This window comes from Bombina bombina, chromosome 5 (assembly GCF_027579735.1).
Source record: "Bombina bombina isolate aBomBom1 chromosome 5, aBomBom1.pri, whole genome shotgun sequence".
In the NCBI taxonomy this organism is placed as follows: Eukaryota; Metazoa; Chordata; class Amphibia; order Anura; family Bombinatoridae; genus Bombina; species Bombina bombina.
In genome coordinates, this window is record NC_069503.1 from 561,632,034 (window position 1) to 561,651,453 (window position 19,420).

A 19,420-nucleotide genomic window follows, 5' to 3' on the forward strand; every position below is an offset into this window, starting at 1 on the left:
AAAAAAGGTCCCACCCCCTCACACACAACAGTGAGAGAGATTAAAAACTGTCATAATTAGATCCAGCAACTGCCAAGTGGAAAAATAGTGCCCAAACATCTTTATTCACCCAGTACCTCAGAAAATGAAAACGATTTTACATTCCAGCAAAAACGTTTAACATAATTAAGAATTATTAAAAAGCCTGTTGTATTTCTATTAGGCTAAAATCTTATATACACAGTGTAATTCCAGTGAAGTACCATTCCCCAGAATACTAAAATGTAAATTATACATACATGATATAATGTCGGTATGGCAGGATTTTCTCAGCAATTCCATTGTTAGAAAATAAAAACTGCTACATACCTTTTTGCAGAATAAACTGCCCGCTGTCCCCTGATCTGAAGTTTACCTCTCCTCAGATGGCCGAGAAACAGCAATATGATCTTAACAACTCCGGCTAAAATCATAGTAAAAAACTCTGGTAGATTCTTCTTCAAACTCTACCAGAGAAGGAATAACACACTCCGGTGCTATTAAAAAATAACAAACTTTTGATTGAAGAAATAAACTAAATAAAATCACCATAGTCCTCTCACACATCCTATCTAGTCGTTGGGTGCAAGAGAATGACTGGGGGTGACGTAGAGGGGAGGGGCTATATGCAACTCTGCTGGGTGAATCCTCTTGCACTTCCTGTTGGGGAGGAGTAATATCCCAGAAGTAATGATGACCCGTGGACTGATCACACTTAACAGAAGAAAAATTATCTTCAAAAGTGGCCAAAACTGTCGTGACTAATGCATGGAGTTAAAAATAATAATAATAATAATAATAGGAAATTTCGCCTCTTGAGGAGATCAAACTCCTTATGCCCTTCTAAAACCTCCAGATGGCCCCCTTTCCATTGTATCTGTACGATTACAGATCAAGAATCATGAACAAAAGGGAGCCCCCAGTATAAAGAGCCACTAAGACAGAAACAGGCTTGTTCTTAAAAGCAAATTAATCTTCAGAGAGTCAGAACCTTGTATCGTTGTAAAGGATACATAGGTAAAGAAAAAAAATAAAAACTGAAGGGTCTAACAGGCAAAACCCCAGCTTCAACCGTCTAAGCCCCAGAAAAGAAACCCTTATCTGAGGAACCAAAAGACTGTTTCCAACCAATGTTAAAGAAACAACAACAAATGGTGGAAAAGAAATACTGCGTGGACCAAGATATCATCCTGTCCAAGTAATACAGCAATACCCTGAAAACTGATTACAGGGTACCCAAAACTTTGGAGAATATTCTGAGAACTGTAGAAAGACCAAAAGGAAAAGCAACAAATCTCAGAAACAAAAGATGTTCCTAGAAATAAGAACATAAAGGTAAGCATTCTCAAAACAATAGAGGACTTAAAGGAACAGTCAAGTTAAAAAAAAAACTTTCATGATTTAAATAGGGAATGTAATTTTAAACAACTTTCCAATTTACTTTTATCACTATTTTTGCTTTGTTCTCTTGGTATTCTTAGTTGAAAGCTAATTCTAGGAGTTTCATATGCTAATTTCTTAGACATTGAGGACTGCCTCTAATCTGAATGCATTTTGACCACTAGAGGACATTAGTTCATGTGTTTCATATAGATAACATTGAGCTCATGCACGTGAAGTTACCCTGGAGTGAGCACTGATTGGCTAAACAGCAAGTCTGTCAAAAGAACTGAAATAAGGAGGCAGTTTGCAGAGGTTTAGAAACAAGATAATCACAGAGCTAAAAAGTGAATTTCTATAACAGTGTTGGTTATGCAAAACTGGGGAATGGGTAATAAAGGGATTATCTTTCTTTTTAAACAAAAATTCTGGTGTTGACTGTCCCTTTAACTAACCTCACAGAATAGTTTGAAAGTTTCAATTTCATGATAAGGAACTAAAGAAACTTGTTCAAAATTTCTGGGGCAGAAAAGATCTGAAAGTTTGCCCTTCTTCTTGGAACAACAAATAGATTGGAGTTCCCATCTACCTGACACTAACAGGGATCTGAGCCGTGTTCTGACAAAAAAAGGAAATCTGAGCGTTAAAAACACTATTGAACTTCAAGTCCTGAAAAAAAAGCTGGTTAACCCACAGACACTGTATAAAAAAAGGAAAACCAAACCTGAAATAAAAATATCATTGTAAAGAAAGTTAAAAAGTCTGGAAATAGAAATCATGTCAGCAGACCAAGATTCTATTTATAATGCTTTTCAAGAAAGAACAGCTAAAAACTTACTCTAGCATAAATGAATGATGACAAAAAAGACATCACAAAAAAAGCATTATATATTTAAACATAAGGAAGTTTAAAACAAGATTAGATATATGCCCAGAAAGATTATATAATCAAGAGAACATGCAACAGCCAACAGTAAAAGAAATTACTGTAAATATAACGTGTTGAAAATAAGCCCTCCTAAAGAAGGAATATAACCTCCTACCTAAAGGACAATAAAGAAAGAACTATCTTCCAAAGGAAAGTAGAACATTTAGTTAGGGGAAAAAAAAAGCCCCATCAAACTTAGGAACAATTTCCCACATTTTATCATTAAGGATTAAATAAATCACCTAGTTTAGACCATTCCCTATAAACCATGTTAGAGACAGCATCAGGGATAGAAAGAAACATCAGTGAGTATAACAACAGTCTTAAAAACTTAATTTAAATAAATACAAGGCTTATCCTCAGAAACCTTAGAAACTTTAACCCCTAAATTAAGTAAAACCTCTTTCAAAAGAGAATGAATATGTTCAATTTTAAACAAAAAAAGATGAAGTATAAGATTCAGCATCAGAGAATGTCTCCTCATTACCAGAAAACTTCACTTTCTGAAGACTTTACAGTCTCCCAGACATTAGGAGACAGTACCAGTAGAAGGTAAAATCTGAACTGACTTTTTACACTTGCTTTAAGGAGGGAGAGCAGCCAACATCTCAGAAACAGCAGCTTTTATGTAATTTTTCACACTGGTTGAAATAGCATTCTCCTGAAATGAACAGACAGAAGGAGCAGTAAGACCTCAGCATTTTTACAATAAACACACTTAAAAACAGTAGGAAGGTGTTCACGATACTCGGCTTCTAAGGTCAATTTAGGGGCAAAATTAGACAGCTTCATTAAAGCATTGACACTAGAAGCTTATAAAAAGCTTATGAGGAATGGAAATAACTATTAGTGCTAAGCCGTACTGCAAAACAAAGACGGAGACATGAAAACTTCACATCCGAAACCCAGATAACGCTCTGCCGTATGAAATAGCGCACGCAACAAAACTGACAGTTATAAAGAGATTTAGGGGCCCATTTATCAAGCTCCGGATGGAGCTTGAGGGCCCGTGTTTCTGGCGAGCCTGCAGGCTCGTCAGAAACAGCAGTTATGAAGCAGCGGTCTAAAGAGCGCTGCTCCATAACCCTGTCCGCCTGCTCTGAGCAGGCGGACAGATATCGCCGAAAATCAACCCAATCGAGTATGATCGTGTTGATTGACACCTCCCTGCTGGCGGCCAATTGGCCGCGAATCTGCAGGGTGCGGCATTGCACCAGCAGCTCACAAGAGCTGCTGGTGCAATACTGAATACGGAGAGCATATTGCTCTACGCATTCAGCGAGGTCTGGCGGGCCTGATCCGCACTGTCGGATCAGGTCCGCCAGACCTTGGATTAATATCCCCCTTAGTGTGTCAAAACTGACGTGCGGATAACCGAGGACATAACCCGCTAACCCAACGTGCATAATCAAGCCAAAGAGACAAAAAAATTGTATCAGGTCTAAACAGATGTGCACTGGCCCAACTAAACTAAACTAATGTGCGCTATCCAGACGCATGTAGACCCGAAGATCGACACAAAATTTAAACTAAGCACACCAAAAACCTGATGCGCACAAAACAGCAAGGGGAATAATGTAAAGATACTGTCCCAGGGCCATATATTTTAACAAATATATAAATATTCGTCTGAGGAAGGGGTAAACTCCCCAAAACATCACAAAATAAACAAATTTTGCTGTGCATTAAATCCAGAGAGTGCGACTTGTTTATGGATTATATTTGTTTTTTCTGCACCCTGGTACTTTGTGTTATTTTGCCAGTGAGAGTGCACTGATTACCAAGATTTATATATATATATATATATACAGTATATATATATACAGTATATATATATATATATATATATATATATATATATATATATATATATACTGTATATATATATATATATTAACAAATTATTGAAGGCACTCACTGGTGTTTTATCAAATTTGTGGTATTTAATCCATGTTTACATGGATTAAATACCAAAAATTTGATATAAGACCAGTGAGTGCCTTCATTAATTTGTTAATATACTTAACCGCTGGCACCCTGGTGGATGTTCAATTAAGTGAGGAAAAAAGAAGATGTAAAGTGGTGCGCAAATCTAACCCCTGCACATATACTAATCTGCTCCCATAAGACAGAAAAAATGTTTAAGACAGAGATACACAAAAGATAGGTTTGTATTCGGACTCACTATTCAAATTCGAACTAACATTGCAACTGATTGACAAGTATATAAATTGCACTAAGCATATGAACGCTACATAGTTGCCAATATTGGTGGAAATATCTATATGGTTTATAGTTGCTATTAACAATATACTAGTTTTTATATTGCTTTTAGATTTTATACTTATATGATAAGTTAGTATCTAGATGACCAGTCATATGTAAGGTGAATATAACTATTTTATCTTATATTGATGCATATACAAGTGTACAATACAATTTTATAAGATTTATTTTTAATAAACAATAGATGTTTTCTATATTTTTTTCTACACTTTATTATTATTGGAGGTAGTTTTATTTTTAACCATATCCACCAGCTGTCAGCGCACGTATACAAACCTATCTTTTGTGTATATCTGTCTTAAACGTTCAATTAAGTGAGAGTTTGCATTTTAAGGAACTTTATATAGATATACAGTATATATATATATATATATATATATATATATATATATATATATAGATATATAGATATATATATATATATATATATATATATATACAAAGAACATGCGGTAAGTCAGCTAAATCCAATTTAATAAAATATAGATAAACCCCTGATATTAAAGTAGTGATATCCGGGGGTGCACAGGAGCATTAACAAATAATCTAACCAATAATAGCGGAAAATGGGAATGGAGGGGGAATGGGGAAGGGAAAGGGAATTAGGGTACAGAATGCTCTATGCCAGCACAAACCATGTTAGCTAAATAAAGATAAGCCCTCCAGGTAGGTGTCAAACCAGTATTACTAGGAAATAAAGAGCCCCTCCTAATCTATAAGCATAAAAACCACTAGTCATAGGTATATGCAAAAAAACACACATATATAAATTAAAATATTCCAAAATATATAAGAACAAGTTAAATATACAATAAAATTACTAAGTATAGCAAGAACAGCCTATCTACCAATGGCCATTGGGAATAATTGAAAAAGTGTGCACAATGTCCACAATGAACAATCAATTATTGGTCAGATGGTCTTAAAGACAAGTCAGTCTCAAAAGTATCAAAGATATGCAGCAAGTGTGTCCAAAGCTTTAGTACAGTGTTCAGACTGTGTTATTAAAGAGACAGCAGCATTAATTGTTTGAAGCAATGTGATGCTAAGCAGAAAATGAAGCAAAGCAATATAGCAATATGGCATAGCAAAATGGCAAGCAGATGATGAAAAGAGTCAAAGTTCAGTCATAGAACGTTACAAAGTGTGGTAACAGTTCCCAAGTGTGACAATGAGTACTTGCTACAGGGTGCTACCTCCTGAGGGATAGCCCTCGCTCAAGGGACCCACACTGTAGACAAGTACAATGGACTGATCTCACCCGTTCTATGTATAGGAGATGTTTTCCGTGTTCCGTTAGATCACAGGGTAGACTCGAGCCATTTCTTCATAGCTAATCCAGTGCAATGTGGCTGCTGCGTCTCTTGAGTAAGTAAACACTGTGGCAATGATACTTTCAATATCCCAATGGTCCAGGGGATTCAGGGTCCACAGCTGGCCTAGCTGAGGTTTGTAGTGCAAACTACGCTTACACGTGTTTCACCACCAGGGAAACTCAATGCGGCTTTCTCAAAACGTGCCTTTGCTTTGAATGCAGTCATCATTTACTAAAAAAATGCTGTTCAACTCACCCTATCTGTGAGACAAGTATATCTCTAATTCAGAGCCTCCGTTCGCACACGGCACAGCGCTCTTCTCTAATGAGGTGATGTTTCCACCTCTAGCTGTGCTAGGATATCAGTTGACACGCACGGCTATTGGTTTAGAGGAAGAAACGTCACCTCATTGAAGAATAGCGCTGTGCCATGGGTGGACAGAGGCACTAAGTTAGCGATATACTTGCCGAACAGATAATGGGAGTTTAACAGCATTTTTTTAGTAAAATGACATCTTTTAATGGATTAGAGCATGTTACTTTAACACTATAATGGCCCTTTAATTCTGATTAATGTAAACAAATTGTGCAGATAGACAATGAATGTGGATTTTGTTGTGATTAATGATTAACATCTTTAAAAGTCTGTCCACAGAATAAATACATTTTTACAACTTAAAAAAAAACGGTAATTTGTAGTAACCAAATGCTTTTTGCTGTCAACAGCATTCATAGTTACAGAAACAAGCAATAAAGAATTAGACTTACTGATATTATCTGCATATATCCTGATAACAGGCATCATCTCAAACAACACTTTTGGTTTTGATTCTGTTAGTTTTAAATTTCTTCTGTCCCAGCCTGCTCCTTCAAGATATAAGCCATACACATAGACACCTGTAGCTGGTGGGTTTGTAATGTCATCCTTCATCCATCTGGTGACTTCATTGCAAAGTACTACATTGTCTAGAGCCCATCCTTTGTTAGCACGAGTAATTTCCTATTTGAAATGAAAATAAAAGTATTGAGTCTGATGATTAAGGAATACGTTGTGACAGAGCGTGACATAAACATTAGTGTTACAATTTACCTGTCTCATTGCAGTCAAAAATCCCTGAGGATTAAAGAATCCTGTCATCCAGAAGCAGTTTGGTCTACTTTCAAAGATCCATGAATGAAACTGTCTATTTCGCTCAAGAAGCTCAGTGAACCAAAAGCCCAATGTACTTGACGCCCATGATGACTAAATTGGAAAATTGGAAAATGAAATAACATAAGTGACTACAGTTGTACAATTCAGTATTAAAGGGATAAGAAAGTCATAATTAGACATTCATGATTCAGACAGAGCATGCAATTTTAAACAACTTTCCAATGTACTTCTATTATTTAATTTGCTTCCTCCTCTTGTCTAAAATTGTATGTTCTATCTAAATCATGAAAGAAAAATGTTGGGTTTCATGTCCCTTTAACCATACCTATTTCTTATGTATGCCCTAGCCTGCTTCTTAGAGCTTTATTTATCGGTTTGTCTGTTTTTATATATTACAATAAAACATTTTTTTAACTGACTATCCACATTAGTAGCCAACAGATATTGAAACATAATAATAATAGTTATAGCAAAATCATTAATTTGTACAAAATTATTTATATGTACAGGGCTCAAAATTTCAAGCCATAAGATACTAGTCAGCCCAAAATGTTACTTGTCAGCATTGACATTGGAAATGGGAGGCACAGGGGGAAATCCACAAGGTGCATAATCATTGGTGTTATAGTGCCCAAGGTTGGTGATCACCTCTAAGGGCCCCTTCTACAAAATTGTCATCTCATTCTCTTCCCTGATAGCAGATCTTCATGTTGTTTTTCACTCAACAGCATATAATTCATTGTAAAGGCCAGAAAATTATTTAACTTTGATTTTTTTTAGCGTGAATATATAAATATACCATTCCCCAAACCCAATAACAAATGCGCAAATCAAAAGGTGTCAGAAACATCACTGCCACATTAAATGGGAGATAGTTAATATGCATTTTATTAGTATTATTGTAATTTACTGCACAGAAACTGAAAAAAGTAAATTTAACGTTGTGTTTAGGTGACACAAAAAACAATGGCTGGCTCATTCTAACTACAAAACTGGATACCAACTGGAACAACTCAGTTGCAAAAATGTGTAGAGCAGCTAACAGTTTCAAAAAGACTGGAATAGCCTGTGATCACTGCATCAGTATCTCTAGACCTTTGCTGGATTCACTGTATAGACTCAATATCAATATCTGTTTTAGATGGAACCTCTGCTACATCTCCATGTCTTTGAGAGCTTCAAGTCCCCACCTGTGGAGAAATACCCTTGCAACTCACTAACTTTGTCTTTTTAGAGGGGCAACCGGATCCCATTATTAATTTTCCAACCTTCTCCTACATTTGTAAAGAAGTCAAAATATGTTTAACAAAGTCTCCATGATAAAGCTCTTATGGTCAGCACAATTGCAAAATTATGCTCCAGGATAATCCCCCTTTTGCTACTGCATATATTTTTCTATTAACCTATTGATTGCAACTGTATAAGCCCCCTAACAGCTATCAGAAGTAAATCACAGATCTAGACACTGACATTTGCATTTAGTGAATGATAAATTTGAAAAAATGCATGTTAGATGGATGATTGCTTTTTCATTGTAAAAAGCCTGTGATTAAATGAAGTCTGTAAGTAATCATTCATGATAGATTGCATACAAGCATATTAGATAAACAGAATGTCCAATCATTTTTAATAGGGATTAGTGCCAGACTGGGAAATCAGACTGGCCCTGGAAATGTTTAAAGACCGGCCCCAGAATCCCCCAGGCCCGCCTTTAACCCTGGCACCAGCCCCCCACCCTGGCCCCACCTTCACCTCCCTACCTTGCCTAGGGCCTTTATTTGCCTCTACAGGCCCCCACACCCTCATTAGGAGCTGAGCGGCCTTGAAGAAATGTGCTACATGCACACAAGGCTTGCTCCATGACCTCCTTGACAAAGGATGCAGTCCTACGGCAACCCATTGGGAAAAGTCTTGGTATCCCAGCAGGCCACTCCAGGAAATACTTTGATGGCATCATAAATGGGGCCCTAAGTCTCTATGCAGACATTAAAGCTTATCTTAATATTTAAAAATTAATAAAAGTTGATTCTTTCAATTGCTATTTTTTGTATTTAGAAGCTATAAATCACCCTAAATTTTCAAAGTCTAAGTTAAGCTCTTAAATAAATATTTTTTTAATATAAAATGTAGATAATTTTGTGTGACTGACCATTGCAGTTAGCATAGATTTGGCCAAGAAAGTACCAATATTTACATTGTAAAAGCTGTCGCTGTATCTTTCTTCAAATATAGCTTTTTTAGAAACAGCTTTTTTTCTGTGTTTGTTTTTTGGTATGTTTCCAAGCTGCAGTTCCTACATGTGCACCTATTTGCTAATAAAGCGCTAGTTAACTCCTCTAGCAGTAAGCTCTATGAATGCAATGGGTAGTGCACGTATTACAAGTTAAAAGTAAAAAGTTTTCACTTGCGTGCTAACCTGATGCACGCAAATAGCAGAACTTTCTATATAACGACCGCATTAACTTATTCCCCCACAGACATCAATAGAGTGCGAAAAGTGGAGAAAAAAAACTAACACCCAACAAGTCAAGCAAACCTAATTGCGTTTTCTCAAGTGCGCTAAACCCAACATGAAATATAATTATTTCACATTCCAATGTTCTTCACACAGAAGAATATGTTCTAATTATATATAAATATATATATGTATAGTATATTCAGATTTATATAGGAATATATATTTGGAAATAAGTAGAACATATTCCCCTATGTGAAGGACATTGGAATGTGAACATTTTACATAGTTAAATACTTTATTAAATATGAATATTGCATAAATATGATTTTTCATGTTTTCAACCACTTGGCTGCAAAGGGCTCCAATACACTTATATATACTTTATGTATGTATGTCTTTATATGTGTATATATGTCTGTAAATACATATATAAACATATAAATATGTACACACATCTTTAGACATGTACAGCAGGGCTGGATTGGGCAGCCGGGAAACCGGGAAAAATCCCGGTGGGCCACCGGCCGGCAGCTCAGCTGGGCTGGCTGGCTGCTGCTTAACCCCTTAATGACCGGACCATTTTTCAATTTTCTTACCCTTAATGACAATGGCTATTTTTACATTTCTGCAGTGTTTGTGTTTAGCTGTAATTTTCCTCTTACTCATTTACTGTACCCACTTATATTATATACCGTTTTTCTCGCCATAAAATTGACTTTCTAAAAATACCATTATTTTCATCATATCTTATAATTTACTAAAAAAAAAAAAGATAAAATATGAGGAAAAAATGGAAAAAAACACGCTTTTTCTAACTTTGATCCCCAAAATCTGTTACACATCTACAATCACCAAAAAACACCCATGCTAAATAGTTTCTAAATTTTGTCCTGAGTTTAGAAATACCCAATGTTTACACATTCTTTGCTTTTTTTGCAATTTATGGAGCAATAAATACAAGTAGCACTTTGAAATTTCCAAACCACTTTTTTTCAAAATTAGCGCTAGTTACATTGGAACCCTGATATCTGTCAGGAATACCTGAATATCCCTTGACATGTATATATTTTTTTTTAGAAGACAACCCAAAGTATTGATCTAGGCCCATTTTGGTATATTTCATGCCACCATTTCACCGCCAAATGCGATCAAAAAAAAAAAAAAGTTAACTATTTCACAAATTTTGTCACAAACTTTAGGTTTCCCACTGAAATTATTTACAAACAGCTTCTGCAATTATGGCACAAATGGTTGTAAATGCTTCTCTAGGATCCCCTTTTTTCAGAAATAACAGACTTATATGGCTTTGGGGTTGCTTTTTGGTAATTATAAGGCAGCTAAATGCCGCTGCGCACCACACGTGTTTTATGCCCAGGAGTGAAGGGGTTAATTAGGGAGCTTGTAGGGAGCTTGTAGGGTTAATTTTAGCTTTAGTGTGGTGTAGTAGACAACCCCAAGTATTGATCTAGGCCCATTTTGGTATATTTTATGCCACCATTTCACCGCCAAATGCGAGCAAATAAAAAAAAAAACTTTACATTTTTCACAATTTTAGGCTTCTCACTGAAATAATTTACAAACAGTTTGTGCTATTATGGCAGAAATTGCTGCAAAAGCTTCTCTGGGATACCCTTTGTTCAGAAATAGCAGACTTATATGGCTTTGGCGTTGCTTTTTGGTAATTAGAAGGCCGCTAAATGCTGCTGCGCACCACACGTGAATTATGCCCAGCAGTGAAGGGGTTAAATTAGGTAGCTTTTAGGGAGCTTGCAGGGTTATTTTTAGAGATCAGCCTCCCACCTTACACATCCCACCCCCTGATCCCTCCCAAACAGCTCTCTTCCCTCCCCCACCCCACAATTGTTACCGCCATCTTAAGTACTGGCAGAAAGTCTGCCAGTACTAAATGTGATGAGAGCAGGATGTGATGTCACTAGTTTGTGGGCGGGGCTTAGGTCCGGTGTCTGTGTCGCAGTTAGTTTAGTACAATCAACCTGACTAGATGTGTATTGTTATGCTCTGCAATAAAATAGAGTTGTACCATCATTGCTGTGTCCTGCATATGTCCTGCATCTCATGACATGGTGTCAGAAGTTCTGGACTGCGCTTCTGTTCCTGATCGATTGCAATGTCAAAGTTTACCCCACCTGAGCCTTTTGACTTCTCTCAGCCTGCAGCTTGGCCCACATGGCGTCAGCGGTTTCAGCGCTTCAGGATTGCTTCCAAACTGAACAAGGAGAGTGGTGAAGTACAAGTCAATTCTCTTTTATACTCTATGGGGAAAGATGTGGAGCCAGTGTTCAATGCTTTTATTTTCCAAGAAGGGGAAGAATTTAACTTTGATATAGTTATGGATAAACTCAGGTCTGAGAGTATTGTGGATGAAGTGCAACAGTCTAGGAAAACTGCTAGTGAAAGGCACAGTGTGAGCGGTAGATCTAAAGTACTGGAAAGGCCTAGAAGTGGATGGGCGCAACATGGGCGATGCACACGGTGCTACCGGGCTCATGATCAGAGTGCTATATGCCCGGCCAGAGATAGAAGGTGCAGAAAATGCAACAGAATAGGCCATTTTGAAGTGGTGTGTAAAACTGAATACATTAAGGAGATGCAGGTGGACAGTGACCAGGAGGGTCAGGAAGTGTCTTTTGTGGGGTCTGTTGTGGAACGGACAAGCTCAGAGGAAGATTGGAAAGTTACTTTTACTGTAATGGGAGCCAAAGTTGATTTTAAGATTGACACAGGAGCAGATATCACTGTAATGTCTTTTGCTGAATTTATGAAACTGCCTCGACAGCCCCAGCTGGCAAAGGTTACTACAAATGTCCACAGTCCTGGTGGCCGCATTGATTGTGTGGGGAAATTTCTTGCCAGCTGTGAGTACAAGCAAAGGAAGTTTACCATGTGGGTGCATGTGATCCGAGGTCAGTGTGTTAACAGTTTATTGAGCAGAAAAGCAGCCTGTGACTTGGGCCTCGTGGCCAGAGTGAATGAGATTTCCGAAGATATGTTTGGCGAGTTGGGCCTACTGAACTGCAAACCTGTCCGTATAGCACTTAAAAGTGACGCAGTCCCATACAGTATTTCTACCCCTCGTAGAATCCCATTCCCGCTCATGCCTCAAGTGGAGAAAGAGCTTATGCGCATGAAGTCTATGGGGGTTATTGAAGAGGTTGTTGAAGCGACTGATTGGTGTGCCCCCATTGTTCCAGTTGCAAAGAAAAACGGAAAGGTGCGCATCTGTGTGGACCTGAAAAGGTTGAATGAAGCAGTAAAGAGAGAGAGATTTGTGCTGCCGACATTAGAAGATATAGCTCCAAAGTTGGCTGGGGCGAAGTTCTTTTCCACATTAGACGCTTCTAGCGGCTTTTGGCAGATCCCCCTGGATCCAAAGTGCCGCAAACTGACTACCTTTATCACACCGGTAGGTCGGTTCTGCTTCTGCAGACTCCCCTTTGGGATATCCTCCGCTCCTGAAATCTTTCAAAGGGAAATGAGTTCTCTCCTGAGTGACCACGTGGGCACAGCGGTCGTCATGGACGACATTCTAGTGTATGGGTCTACAGTGGAGGAGCATGATCAGCGTTTAAGTTGTGTGCTACAGGCTATCAAAGAGTCTGGGCTGAAGCTGAATAAAGAAAAATGTCATTTTAGGAAAACTGAATTATGCTACTTTGGGCATATCATCAACGGGGATGGCATCAAGCCAGACCCCTAGAAAATTCGTGCTATTGAACAGATGAAAAGCCCTTCGGATGTGCATGAGCTGAGACAGATATTGGGCCTTGTAAACTACGTGGGCAAGTTTCTTCCCGATTTATCAACAGTTTTACACCCTGTCACAGAGTTGCTTAAGAAGGACGTTGCCTGGGTCTGGGGACCTTCACAAGAAAAAGCTTTTCTGCATGCCAAGTCCCTGCTGGGGTCTGCCCCAGTGCTGGGGTTCTACGACCCTTCAAAAAAGACTGTGGTTAGTGCCGATGCAAGCAGTTATGGGTTGGGGGCTGCACTCCTGCAGCTGAATGACAACAAACTACAGCCTATCGCCTACTGTTCCCGCACACTGACGGCTGCGGAGTCAAAATACGCCCAAATTGAGAAAGAGTGCCTGGCTGCAGTTTGGGCCTGTGAGCGCTTTCAGCGTTATCTAGTGGGTTTGGAGAAATTTAGTCTGGAAACTGACCACAAACCGCTAGTCCCTCTAATCAATTCTTATGACATTGACAAAACACCTTTGAGAAGCCAGAGACTTTTAATGAGACTGCTCAGGTTCAATGTTCAGGCAGTGCATGTGCCGGGGAAACAACTGGTTGTGGCAGATACACTATCCAGGCTCCCGCTGGCTGCTGCTGAAGAATCCTCCACGGAATCGGATGTGAAAGTGTATGTTGATTCAGTTCTGGCCTCTAAGTCCATTTCTTCAAGGAAACTGGAAGAGATAAAGAAAGAGACATATTTGGACACAGATCTGCAAGAAGTTATAAGGTACATAAAAGAAGGCTGGCCCGAGAGCCGGGCAGCCTGGATGTCTTTAAATGCTTACCAGCCAGAGAGGTCGCAGCTCACGGAGCTGGAGGGGTTGGTGCTGTTCCAAGACCGCATTGTAATTCCTGTCAGTATGAGGAAGGAGATGTTAAACAGGATTCACGATGGCCACTTAGGCATTACAAAGTGCAGAGAAAGGGCAGCTACAGCCGTGTGGTGGCCTAGGATCAGCTCCGACATTGCAAATCACGTGTCTAAATGTGCCTTTTGCCGGGAACGCCGGCTTACTCAGAGAAGGGAGCCCTTGATGTCTACTCCGCTGCCTGCGGGGCCGTGGCAGAAAATAGCTGCTGATTTGTGTGAACTGCATGGGAAAAAGTTTCTTGTTGTGATCGACTACTATTCCAGGTATTTGGAAATTGCACCCCTGAATGATATCACAAGTCAGGCCGTTATCATTCGCCTGAAGAGCTTGTTCGCCCGCTGGGGCATTCCAATGGAGCTGGTGAGTGATAATGGTATGCAGTTCGCTTCTACAGAGTTCAATGCTTTCAGCAGGGAATATGATTTTGTACATTCCACGTCAAGTCCACATTATCCGCAGGCCAACGGAATGGCTGAAAGGGCAGTTCAAACAACAAAATTCATTCTAAAGCAATCTGAGCCGTACCTAGCCCTCTTGTCATACAGGGCGACGCCCATTCAAGCCACCGGGTTTAGCCCGGCACAGCTGATGCTAGGACGCCAGATTCGCACCACTTTACCCTCAGTGGGTGTCTTCAAGCCGCCTGGCCTTGTTCCTCGGGACGAAGTCCTTAGGAGGGATGAAGAGGCCAAAAAGGGTTATTGTTTCTTCTACGACAGGAGACATTCTGTCAGGCCTTTACAGGAACTGAAAGCGGGCCAAAGTGTCAGAATTAAACTGGATGATGAGAAGAAATGGAAGACGCCTGCTACGGTAGTGGGCCGCTCTCCAGAACCAAGGTCTTACACAGTCCTTACAGAGGCCTGTACCTGAGAGTCTGGAACCGGATACCTCAGTACCACCGCCGGTGGGATCCCCTGTTCTAAGAGAGGTGCCTTCCCCTCAGCAAGATCACAGCGGGGATATATCTTTGCCTCCAGCAGACTCTTGTTCACCATCTTCTGTATCAGAGGACAGTTCATGCAAAGTTACATCAAGCGGAAGAGTGGTGAAACTTCTGGCCCGATACAGGGACTGACTTTACCTAGAACAGTGACCGGAAGTATGGGCAGAATAATCCCATGGTCACTGTGGACTAGGGTAGTCTACCCCGATGTCCAAGTCAGGATGTAATTTATTTGTTCATGTTTTCTAATCTATCTGTTTTTATAATGTTCAAAAACAAAAATGTTGTTGTATACCCTGTTGGTGTACCTTGTTATTTATTATATGCAAATGTATGCTTTGCCTTTGAAAAAGGGGAAGATGTGATGAGAGCAGGATGTGATGTCACTAGTTTGTGGGCGGGGCTTAGGTCCGGTGTCTGTGTCGCAGATAGTTTAGTACAATCAACCTGACTAGATGTGTATTGTTATGCTCTGCAATAAAATAGAGTTGTACCATCATTGCTGTGTCCTGCATATGTCCTGCATCTCATGACACTAAATAAGAGGTTTTTTTTTTTTTTTAAATAAAAATAATAAAATCTTTTAGCTGGGATGGACCCCTGCCTTAGCCCCAACCTCCCTGATCCCCCCTCCAGCTCTCTAACCCTCTCCCCTACCTAATTACCGCCATCTTGGGTACTAGCAGCTGTCTGCCAGTACCCACTTTGGCCCCAAAAAACAAAGTATTTTTATTTTATTTCTCAATTAACTCTTTCTGTAGTGTAGCAGCCCCTCCACAATACCACCACAATAACTCCACCCCCCTCCCCCTCCCAGATCCATTTATATTTGACATTTTTTTTTTTTACCTTTCCCTGGCTTTTTGCCCTCATTGGTGTCAGTGCGGCTAATGCGCGCGCGTGCACGTGCACCTCGTGCACACGCATCGTGCACGCACACTATGTTCACGTGCACACGCGCACGTCTCGTGCACGGGCACACACGCTCCCTCCCACCCGGACAACGGCACCATCACTACCGGTGCAGAGAGGACCACAGAGTGGCTCTCTCTGCATCGGAGGCTTGTAAAGGGGTATTGCAGGATGCCTCCATATTGAGGCATCACTGCAATACCCTCAGAGCTGCTGGAAGCGATTGTGATCACTTCCAGCACTCTGTTAGACAACTGACGTACCAGGTACGTCCATTGTCATTAACTGCTTGTTAATGCATGACGTACCTGGTACGTCAGTTGTCATTAAGGGGTTAAAGGGACATGAAACCCAATTTTTTTCTTTCATGATTTAGAAAGAGCATACAATTATAAACAACTTTCTAATTTACTTCTATTAGCTAATTTGCTTCATTCTCTTGATATTCTTTGCTGAAAAGCATATCTAGATATGCTTAGTAGCTGCTGATTGGTAGCTGCACATAGATGCCTCCTGTGATTGGTTCACCGTATGCATTGCTATTTCTTCATTAAAGTATATCTGAAGAATGAAGCAAATTAGGTAATAGAAGTACATTGGAATGTTGTTTAAAATTGTATTCTCTACCTTAATCATGAAAGAAAATGTTTGGGTATAGTGTCCCTTTAAATTATATTTTTGCAGCTTTGCTCACTAAGGCCTAGATTTAGAGTTCGGCGTTAGCCATGAAAACCAGCGTTAGAGGCTCCTAACGCTGGTTTTAGGCTACCGCCGGTATTTGGAGTCACTCAAAATAGGCTCTAACGCTCACTTTTCAGCCGCAACTTTTCCATACCGCAGATCCCCTTACGTCAATTGCGTATCCTATCTTTTCAATGGGATCTTCCTAACGCTGAGTCGTTTCTAAAGTGAGCGTTAGAGCTCTAGCGACAAAACTCCAGCCGCCGAAAAAAAGCAGGAGTTAAGAGCTTTCTGGGCTAACGCCGGTTCATAAAGCTCTTAACTACTGTACCCTAAAGTACACTAACACCCATAAACTACCTATGTACCCCTAAACTGAGGTCCCCCCACATCGCCGCAACTCGATTAAATTTTTTTAACCCCTAATCTGCCGACCGCCACCTACGTTATACTTATGTACCCCTAATCTGCTGCCCCTAACACCGCCGACCCCTGTATTATATTTATTAACCCCTAACCTGCCCCCCTCAACGTCGCCGCCAGCTACTTACAATAATTAACCCCTAATCTGCCGACCGCAAAGCGCCGCCACCTACGTTATCCTTATGTACCCCTAATCTGCTGCCCCTAACACCGCCGACCCCTATATTATATTTATTAACCCCTAATCTGCCCCCCTCAACGTCGCCGACACCTGCCTACACTTATTAACCCCTAATCTGCCGAGCGGACCTGAGCGCTACTATAATAAAGTTATTAACCCCTAATCCGCCTCACTAACCCTATCATAAATAGTATTAACCCCTAATCTGCCCTCCCTAACATCGCCGACACCTAACTTCAATTATTAACCCCTAATCTGACGACCGGAGCTCACCGCTACTATAATAAATGGATTAACCCCTAAAGCTAAGTCTAACCCTAACACTAACACCCCCCTAAGTTAAATATAATTTACATCTAACGAAATTAATTAACTCTTATTAAATAAATTATTCCTATTTAAAGCTAAATACTTACCTGTAAAATACATCCTAATATAGCTACAATATAAATTATAATTACATTGTAGCTATTTTAGTGTTAGGTTTATTTAAGGGGGGTTTGGGTTAGATTAGGGGTATGTGGGTGGTGGGTTGTAATGTTGGGGGGGGGGGGTATTGTATGTTTTTTTTTACAGGCAAAAGAGCTGATTTTCTTGGGGCATGCCCCGCAAAGGGCTGGTAAGGTAAAAGAGCTTTTAAATTTATTAATTTAGAATAGGGTAGGGCATTTTTTTATTTTGGGGGTCTTTGTTATTTTATTAGGGGGCTTAGAGTAGGTGTAATTAGTTTAAAATTGTTGTAATATTTTTCTTATGTTTGTAAATATTTTTTTATTTTTTGTAACTTAGTTCTTTTTTATTTTTTGTACTTTAGTTAGTTTATGTAATTGTAGTTATTTGTAGAAATTGTATTTAATTTATTTATTGATAGTGTAGTGTTAGGTTTTATTGTAGGTAATTGTAGGTATTTTATTTAATTAATTTATTGATAGGGTAGTGTTAGGTTTAATTATATCTTAGGTTAGGACTTATTTTACAGGTAATTTTGTTATTATTTTAACTAGGTAACTATTAAATAGTTCTTAACTATTTAATAGCTATTGTACCTGGTTAAAATAATTACAAAGTTGCCTGTAAAATAAATATTAATCCTAAAATAGCTACAATGTAATTATAATTTATATTGTAGCTATATTAGGATGTATTTTACAGGTAAGTATTTAGCTTTAAATAGGAATAATTTATTTAATAAGAGTTAATTAATTTCGTTAGATGTAAATTATATTTAACTTAGGGGGGTGTTAGTGTTAGGGTTAGACTTAGCTTTAGGGGTTAATCCATTTATTATAGTAGCGGTGAGCTCCGGTTGTCAGATTAGGGGTTAATAATTGAAGTTAGGTGTCGGCGATGTTAGGGAGGACAGATTAGGGGTTAATACTATTTATGATAGGGTTAGTGAGGCGGATAAGGGGTTAATAACTTTATTATAGTAGCGGTGCGGTCCGCTCGGCAGATTAGGGGTTAATAAGTGTAGGCAGGTGGAGGCGACGTTGTGGGGGGCAGGTTAGGGGTTAATAAATATAATACAGGGGTCGGCGGTGTTAGGGGCAGCAGATTAGGGGTACATAGGGATAATGTAAGTTGCGGCGGTTTACGGAGCGGAAGATTAGGGGTTAATAATATAATGCAGGGGTCAGCGATAGCGGGGGCGGCAGAATAGGGGTTAATAAGTGTAAGGTTAGGGGTGTTTAGACTCGGGGTACATGTTAGAGTGTTAGGTGCAGACGTAGGAAGTGTTTCCCCATAGGAAACAATGGGGCTGCGTTAGGAGCTGAACGCTGCTTTTTTGCAGGTGTTAGGTTTTTTTTCAGCTCAAACAGCCCCATTGTTTCCTATGGGAGAATCGTGCACGAGCACGTTTTTGAGGCTGGCCGCGTCCGTAAGCAACTCTGGTATCGAGAGTTGCATTTGCGGTAAAAATGCTCTACGCTCCTTTTTTGGAGCCTAACGCAGCATTTTTTTGGACTCTCGATACCAGAGTTCATTTTATGGTGCGGCCAGAAAAAAGCCCGCGTAGCGTTAACAGCCCATCTACCGCCAAACTCCAAATCTAGGCCTAAGTTCTTGTTGTGATATTGCGGCCGCCGGCCGGTAAGGTAATCAGTCCCT

At 39.6% G+C, this 19,420-nt stretch overlaps 1 protein-coding gene across 1 annotated transcript in view; it reads right to left on the bottom strand.

Moving 5' to 3' along the window:
* The window catches only part of DNAH5 (dynein axonemal heavy chain 5), a 1,563,391-nt gene that overhangs the window by 15,570 nt on the left and 1,528,401 nt on the right, over window positions 1–19,420 (bottom strand). The window contains 2 exon segments of the mRNA XM_053715797.1: window positions 6,696–6,927; window positions 7,018–7,170. Of these exon segments, the coding sequence (XP_053571772.1) occupies window positions 6,696–6,927; window positions 7,018–7,170 (385 nt within the window).